This window comes from Hippocampus guttulatus, chromosome 3 (genome assembly GCF_054856545.1).
Source record: "Hippocampus guttulatus isolate MCC_2025c chromosome 3, RoL_Hgut_1.0, whole genome shotgun sequence".
NCBI lineage: Eukaryota > Metazoa > Chordata > Actinopteri > Syngnathiformes > Syngnathidae > Hippocampus > Hippocampus guttulatus.
The window spans coordinates 2,061,126-2,069,786 of NC_141263.1; the positions used below are offsets into that span (position 1 = coordinate 2,061,126).

At 49.3% G+C, this 8,661-nt stretch overlaps 1 protein-coding gene across 1 annotated transcript; it reads right to left on the reverse strand.

Annotated features, from left to right (window-relative positions):
• Positions 1-1,103: 1,103 nt before the first annotated feature.
• On the reverse strand, positions 1,104-3,311 carry LOC147207089 (uncharacterized). The gene has a single exon (XM_086106743.1). The coding sequence runs from the start codon at positions 3,309-3,311 to the stop codon at positions 2,349-2,351; it is 963 nt and encodes a 320-aa protein (XP_085962869.1). The 3' UTR covers positions 1,104-2,348.
• Positions 3,312-8,661: the final 5,350 nt, after the last annotated feature.

The window sequence follows — 8,661 nt, forward strand, 5'->3', positions numbered from 1 at the left end:
CTAGTTTGGGGGTCACTGCCCCGAGTGCTCCGACCACCACAAGCACGACTGTCACCTTGTGTCAGAGATTTTCTCGGACAAAGTTAAAGAAATGACTCGGCACACAGGAAAATTGTCTTCAATATCGGCGGAAGCGGATCTCTGAGAGCGAACGACGGTTAGTTGCTCCGCGATCACACTCTCCGTCCCGCCACCGCGAGTTCGACATTTTATTGTAACATATGCAAAATACAAGAAAAACACTGCCCCCGATGTTTGCATGCCGCACCCCGGTCCGGCTCCTCGGTAGTGATTGCTTACCTGTTTTTCCAACTTGAACCACCAGTACATTGGCGCCTTTTCTGGCTGGTCTACATCGAATTAGCATGTTGTAGACTTTGCGGATGGTCAATGTCGTCTGGGCGCGACGGGTGTTCTCAACTCGTCTTTTGTTGCTCAACCGCTGTTCCCGAATTATTCATTCCCCTTTTGTGACCGAGTGTTGCCTTCTCCCCTGTGGTTGTCCACCTGTATTGACGTGCTAATTGTGGACTTCAACAGTCCCCCGGCCAGATGGCCGGCGCCTTTGTGTGCAGGCATTTGGGGGTGCTGGATACGCACCCAAACGCTTCGATGTGCCCAAATTAAATGAAACTTTAAACATGATACAATTTTGCTCATAGATTCCTCTAACATTCCCACCTCTGTATCATAATTAAAGTTTCGTCAAACGCCCAGGTGACATTGATATGCAATTGCACGGGTGGGAAGAAAAACTGTCCTGAGGGGAAGGGGGTGTAACAATCAGGACAGAAAACCCTTCCCGGGCAATGGCTATACATTAAATGAAAATCAAAATCTAATCTAGACACACATTAAATGAAAATCAAAACCTAATCTAAACACAAAGTAATTTAAAATCAAATCGAATCTAAACACACCTCGAATGAAAATCAAAATCTAACAAAACTAACTACTAACTAACTACTATATACAAAGTAAGCCAACCCAAGAACATCAAACACTCACATCTGCAATGCTTTTCTGTGAAGTCGTCATACGGGCTTACATAAGGTTCCAGTAAATCAATCACCAAAGTCAGTGTTAACATAATCTTCGTCAGACCCCGTGTGCACCTGTTGGTACTCTGACATGGCCACAGTCAGGTGAGCCGCCACTTCACTTTGATAGCATCCATGAATTTGGCAGCACAACCTCTGACCAGCGGGATCGCGCAAGCGACACGAAAACACAAAAAGAAAAATATACCAACAATCGTCTCCTGCCTCCCGACATTGAATCCCATGGGGCAAGTCACTCCTTCTGTGGGCCTGTGTGCCCACCGTGACTTCTCTTAGGCCCATAAGGATGATGCCGATGATGCTGATGGTGCATCGGCAACGCTTGACTGCCCTTCCTGTGGTCTTTCTTGAGAGGGGTGCGTTTACCACGGAAAACCCTCTCTCCCACTGTGGTCTTTCGGCGGCACGCAAGGTCAGCGCACTTGGACTTAGGTGCTGATTCTCCTTCCTGGGACTGGCGTCGCTAGGCCCCTCAACCTCAAACCGAAGGAGCTTGCACTGCGACTGGTGGATCCAGCCATCGCGTCCTTCGATCTTGACCGCAGTTTTTGTTGCTGCAATCACTTGGGAGGGGCCATTCCAGCGTTCACTGTCCCAGAGAAGTCTTTTCAGCACCTTGAGGAAATTCTGATCACCACTCCGGACCTGGCGAGTCTGTGGAGCAGAACACTCTGGCAAGTCATTGTGCCTATGCATCTCTTTCTGATCAAATAGTCTTTTAGTCTCTCTCATTGTCTCAATGAGCCTGGCTTTGACAGTTCCATTAATGCATTCCACAAATCCAGCCGATTGCGGGTGGTACGCACAGTGTCGCTCCAAATCAGTGTCCAACAATTCGCCCAATGCTTTCATGACAGTTCCTGAATCATCGTGAGCGCTCGAAGACAGTTCAACCCATTTTGAAAACACATCAACAATGACAAGACAGTATCGTTTCCCTTGTGTTTGGTTCAAACAGATTACACAACATCTCCAAATTCTTTTTGAAATATGCATAAACCCATGTGTATGATAATATTGGTGCACCTGTGTTATCATCGCTATCATCCCCCCTGTTGACACATGTGACAAGCCATGTGTCAACCTCGCGGCGCACTCGAAGAGAGAGATTGGAAGCCAACGTTTCCCGCCTTCCAATTTCTCTATCCCTGCGTCATCTGGTTGTGCTCTCTTATTTGTCCAATATTTTCGTTCTGTGTGAGGTGCAAAAATTTGTCTTGATTTCAAATCATCCTGTGTTGTGTCCTGTGCCTCTATTGCTAGTACGTCACGTGTTACTGCAATTTGTCAGCTGAAATGAACGGCCGGAGTAGTCATCACTTTCCAATTGATGTATTGACGCACCCAGCCATCCTGTGTTTCCTCGCACCCCGGATTGGCGGGGGAGGGGTTCCACAGGTGGTTTGGAACGGAGCTCGCAAGGTTATTCATATTTTTCCACTCACATTGCTCTGGTTTGCCGAGCGGTATGTAAATGTGTTGCCCTTGTGAGAGGAGGGGCTTGACCGCCCTTCCTACCCGCGCTGTGGTGAAACACCACTGATCTTTCCAATACACGTGCTCAACAACGATACCCTGGGGTTGCAGGCCCAGAAAAACTTTAGTGTAGTCAGGGTCTGGTCCTGGTGTCTGCTTACGTCTGATAGTCACGTGCAGGTTGTTCGCCGTTTGCACGTTACCTCCTGGCTTTAATTTGGTACCTGCCAATCGAACTAGACATTCGGAACTCCGAGTTACGTCATCGTTCGGTAAATCGAGTGTCCAAAAATAGCGAGCATCATGTTGACTGTTCCCCATGCGGGCTTCAATCTGGCCCTTGTGATTTACGATGGTGTAAATCTCGAGTTGCGTTTGAGCATCCCGTCCCAATAAATTATGTGGACAGCGAGAATTTAGCGCGGCTTCGACGAGTGCCTTCCGATTTGGGTCCGTGGGGGAAGTAATGGTTACTGTTTGCGATAACGTCAGGGGCTGCACGGAGCCGTGTGCTCCTTTCATGCGAATTTTGCCATCGCTTGGCTTCACAGTATCGCGATCCCAACGACCGAGAACAGTGATATCGGCGCCCGTGTCAACAAGGAAGACGGTCGGGATTCCTTCAACCAACAACGTCATTTCCGGTTTAGTTATGGACGAGGTTTCACATCTCAGCAGGTAGTTTTCTGTGTCGAAAACATGATTGATGTCACCCTCGTCCTCACTTGAGGCGGGCGATTCAAACAAAGGCGCAGAGGCCTTTATCGCTGTCATAGCTACCTCCTCTTTTTTATTCTGTATCGTTTGTAAATCCTCCTCATCTGATGAGGAGGTCCCCGTGCTACCATCACGCTCCCGCACGCGCCTGTCCTTCCGCTGTTGTCTACATTCTTTCACCATGTGACCCTTTTGCCCACAAAGAAAACATCTGCCTTCAACAAAACGTCTTTGGTCCCTAGGGGTTAATTTGAAGGGAGCAAACGACCGTATTTGTTTATTACCTTTATAAGGAGTACCCGGGGTTTTCCCGTGTGCGTGTGGGTTTTTTGCGGCGTAATAAATGTTGGTCACGTGACTCTCATTCTTCTTTTTCTTGTTCTCGAGTCGCTCGAAATTCCGTGCATAATTCAAAACCTCATCGATCGGACATGTTGGCCAATTCAAATTATGTCTTTTAACATATTGGGTAACATCAGGGTGTGCTTGGTTGAGCAAATGCTGTTTTAAATGCGAATTGAACAAGTCTGACTGTGTCTCAGGGATACCGCCGTGTATTTTGAACACTGTACGCAGACGGTGGTAGAAATCGTCCGTTTTTTCGTCAGCCTTTTGAATGCATGTGGCAATTTCTTTTGGATTTTGCGTTCGCTCGTATGCCTTGGCGCAGCGTTCCATAATTTGGTCAAGGGGCCCCCCTGGCTGCGTAAATTCGCCATAGCATAGATAACCTCCCGCGGCTTTCCTACCATTAACGTTGCCCACGACAGCGCCGAATTTAGATCCGGTAGTCAATGAGAGTAATTTCAGGGCCTCACTCGCGTTAAGCCTGTGGCTGTGGACTAAATCGGATAGTTCCCTTACGAACTCGTCCGGGTCGTCTTTTGGTTTTGGAAGTGACGCGGCGATGTCTCGGAATTCGGCTGGCGTCCACGGTCTATATACGTACAGCGATTCCTCGTTCGTCGACGGCATTTGAACCATGGGGAACGCTTGGAAAGGGTACCCTTCGAATCTAGATTCATGCGAATTATGCCCTAGCGGGGTGGATGGGTCGAGGGTCCGCCTCCACTCACCCACCGTGCCTTTGGAGCGCGTTTCGTGTTGATGTCCAGGGTTTGGACCATCCTGCGATTTGACCGGGTTCTCTAGACTCCAATTCTGTGCGGTAGTTTGATCGAGGGGTGTTATGGGGGCTTGGTTAGTTCCCCAGGGCGGAGGGGGTACCGAATTCTTTTCTCTCGCAGTTTGCGATTGTGGGGGGAAGGCCGGGTACAGCTCCCCCGAAACGGCGGCCGCTGGAGCGGCTGAGGGTTGCGTTGCAGCAGCCGCTGCAATTAAATCCTCATCCAGCCTCTGACGTGTGTCTTTTGCCTTTTTCACCCGTATTCGTCTGACCCTTTCAACGAGTGTTTTACACTTGTACCATTGTTTACCGTGTTCATTATTTTTCCGCTTTTCTTTGTCTTTCAGCGATAATTTGCCCAACACGTTTCCAATTCATCGCAATCATTAACGTCTCCCGAGAATCCGTATTTCTTTTTCCACTTTTTCACGAATCGCGTTGACCCTCTGCAGTCAATTTCAGCTAATCGTGTGTTTTCAATGATCGCCTCTACATCGTAACGTGCTGTTGTCTGCTGTGTTCCGCTCAATCGCCAACAACCCGAGGACTTCCGTGTCGCCATGTTGCCTAGCAACAGCTGGAAGCGTCTACAGGTATTTTACAAAAAGAAAAAAAAATCGCGATCTAGATCTGGGTCGTCACCCGAAAACAAACGGTACGTGCCCGCGCCGGAGTTTATATGGGTTACGTTACCACAATAGTGTGATCACCAATCACACTCACGCACTAACACAAACCGATACGCGCAATATACGCATACAACGTTAGATGCAACACACGCAGAGGTGGTCAACCTCCGCAGGAAGACAAAGCTTCCTTACCGTTTTCGCTTAGCGAGAAACGATATCTAAATGAGCCGATGCTCTCACAGATGCGCTTGGGCTCTGTGTCCCGGGGATCTAATTTCCCCCGTACCGCTAACCACGAAACGGTACTCGAGCTAGCCTACTCCGTTTTCGGCGTTAACTCGTCTAATTCCGTCATTCAGTGGAGATAACCGACTACGCAACGGCTTCTCCACCACGCCGACTGACCTTATTTTTCCGACAATTGTCCCGATGCCGAGCTGAACCCAGGTTCGTTGGATGATGGCGCTTGCTTGCTCCTCACGGTGTCCGGTGCGGGGCTGGCTCCTCCTGGAAAAGTCTCCACGAGGTCTGGTCGGCTTCGGAGGCGCAAAACACGCGATCAGCCACGGATCGTCCACCGGAGGAAATCGGAGAGTCCAACAAAAAGCTCAAATCCGTTCGAACAAGCACATCATCCTGCCGACAACGCCAAGTTTCTGTCAGAGATTTTCTCGGACAAAGTTAAAGAAATGACTCGGCACACAGGAAAATTGTCTTCAATATCGGCGGAAGCGGATCTCTGAGAGCGAACGACGGTTAGTTGCTCCGCGATCACACTCTCCGTCCCGCCACCACGAGTTCGACATTTTATTGTAACATATGCAAAATACAAGAAAAACACTGCCCCCGATGTTTGCATGCCGCACCCCGGTCCGGCTCCTCGGTAGTGATTGGTTACCTGTTTTTCCAACTTGAACCACCAGTACATTGGCGCCTTTTCTGGCTGGTCTACATCGAATTAGCATGTTGTAGAGTTTGCGGATGGTCAATGTCGTCTGGGCGCGACGGGTGTTCTCAACTCGTCTTTTGTTGCTCAACCGCTGTTGCCGAATTATTCATTCCCCTTTTGTGACCGAGTGTCGCCTTCTCCCCTGTGGTTGTCCACCTGTATTGACGTGCTAATTGTGGACTTCAACAGTCCCCCGGCCAGATGGCCGGCGCCTTTGTGTGCAGGCATTTGGGGGTGCTGGATACGCACCCAAACGCTTCGATGTGCCCAAATTAAATGAAACTTTAAACATGATACAATTTTGCTCATAGATTCCTCTAACACCTTGACCTTCCAGGCTCTCTCCAACTCCTCTCTGAGCACTTGGTATTTCTCGAGTTTCTCGTGTTCCTTCTTTCTGATGTTTCCATCACTTGGGACCGCTACATCCACTACAACGGCTTTCCTCTGCCCTTTATCTATGATCACGATATCTGGTTGGTTCGCCATTACCTTGTCAGTCTGGATCTGGAAGTCCCACAGGATCTTCGCTCTGTCATTCTCCACCACCTTCGGAGGTGTTTCCCATTTTGACCTAGGGGTTTCGAGTCCATACTCCGCACAGATGTTTCGGTAGACTAGACCTGGTTATGGCCAGGCTTTCCCTGCCAGCATCTTACACCCTGCAGTTATGTGTTGGATCGTCTCAGGTGCCTCTTTGCATAACCTACACCTTGGGCCTTGTCTGGTGTGGTATATCTGGGCCTCAATGGCTCTGGTGCTCAGGGCCTGCTCCTGAGCAGCCAGGATGAGTGCCTCTGTGCTGTCCTTCAGGCCACCCCCCAAAAGCCACTGATAGGACTTCTTGAGATCAGCCACTTCAGTTATGGTCCGGTGGTACATCCCGTGTAGGGGCTTGTCCTCCCATGATGGTCCCTCTTCCAGCGCCTCATCCTCTGTTCCCCATTGTCTGAGACATTCTCTGAGTATGTCATCCGTTGGAGCCTTCTCCTTGATGTATTCATGGAGCTTGGATGTTTCATCCTGGACAGTGGCTCTCACACTCACGAGTCCCCGGCCTCCTTCCTTTCGGCTTGCATACAGTCTCAGGGTGCTGGATTTGGGATGGAACCCTCCATGCATGGTTAGGAGCTTTCGGGTCTTAACGTCCGTGGTCTGAATCTCTTCCTTTGGCCACCTTATGATTCCTGCAGGGTATCTGATCACTGGCAGGACATAGCTGTTTATTGCCCGGGTCTTATTTTTGCCATTGAGCTGGCTTCTTAGGACTTGCCTCACTCGCTGGAGGTATTTGGCCGTAGCCGCTTTCCTTGTTGCCAGTTCGAGGTTGCAATTGGCTTGTGGTACACCGAGGTACTTGTAGCTGTACTCAATGTCTGCTATTGTTCCTTCAGGGAGTGAGACCCCTTCAGTGCGGACGACCTTTCCTCTCTTAGTCACCATCAAATCACCATTTGTCAAGCCCAAATGACATCCCGATGTCACTGCTGTAGATCCTGGTTGTGTGGATCAGGGAGTCGATGTCCCTTTCGCTCTTAGCATACAGTTTTATGTCATCCATGTAGAGGAGGTGACTGATCATAGCTCCATTTCTGAGGCGGTATCCATAGTCTGTCTTGGTGATTATTTGGCTTCGGGGGTTCAGTCCTACATAGAAGAGCAGTGGGGAGAGTGATGACATGAGCTTCCATGTTGTGGAGAGACAGGTTATTGGATGTTGGATTCGATAGTTGGATGGGACTGCACCCTTTGAGGGATCATTCATGATCAGTATCGTTCGCCCTTCGGTTAGCCATCCTGGGTGAGTCCCATCCCTCAGCAGCTGGTTCATTTGTGCTGCTAGGCGCTCATGGAGTGTTGTGAGTTTCTTTAGCCAGTAGGTGTGGACCATGTCCGGGCCTGGTGCTGTCCTGTTCTTCATATCTGAGACTCTTTCCTGTATGTCTGCCACTGTTATGGTAACTGGGTTCACATTCTCTGCATGTAACCCCTCTTACTAGGGTTGCGTGAGTAGTAGCATTCCAACAGAGCCATGTTATCGCATCTCGCCCATCTCCGCTTTGTTCCAGTAGCCCATTTTTCGTCAAGGTGCTCTGGTTCCCCAGCACCTGACGCAGACCTTGTTTGGCCGGGCGACGTCTGAGCCGGCGTGTCATTCATTTTATTGTTTCTCATCATTGTATGAGGTAGGCATTAGCGTGAAGGATCTTGCCCAAGGACCCACACTGGATGGTGTTTTGTGCTCATTTTTGCCCCAAGCGGGATTCTCCCGTACGCCAAACCGATGCCTTACCAACTGAGCTATCCAGCCGCCACATATATATATGTATATATAGATCCTGTGGGACTTCCAGATCCAGACTGACAAGATGGTAATGGCGAACCAACCAGATATCGTGATCATAGATAAAGGGCAGAGGAAAGCCGCTGTAGTGTATGTAGCGGTCCCAAGTGATGGAAACATCAGAAAGAAGGAACACGAGAAACTCGAGAAATACCAAGGGCTCAGTACGGAGCCCCTAAGGGGACATGGAAGGAAAAAAAAATAAAACTTTGCGAGATCTCGCAAAGTAATGCGAGATCTCGCAAAGTATTCCAAAGTATTGCGAGAGCTCGCAAAGTACTTTGCGAGCTCTCGCAAAGTATTCCAAAGTATTGCGAGATCTCGCAATCTTTCTTTCTTTATTTTTAAATGCTCGTTGA

Bases quoted from the DNA above. Each gene is read 5' to 3' on its own strand.
- LOC147207089 (XM_086106743.1), bottom strand. From the start codon at position 3,311: ATGACAGCGATAAAGGCCTCTGCGCCTTTGTTTGAATCGCCCGCCTCA.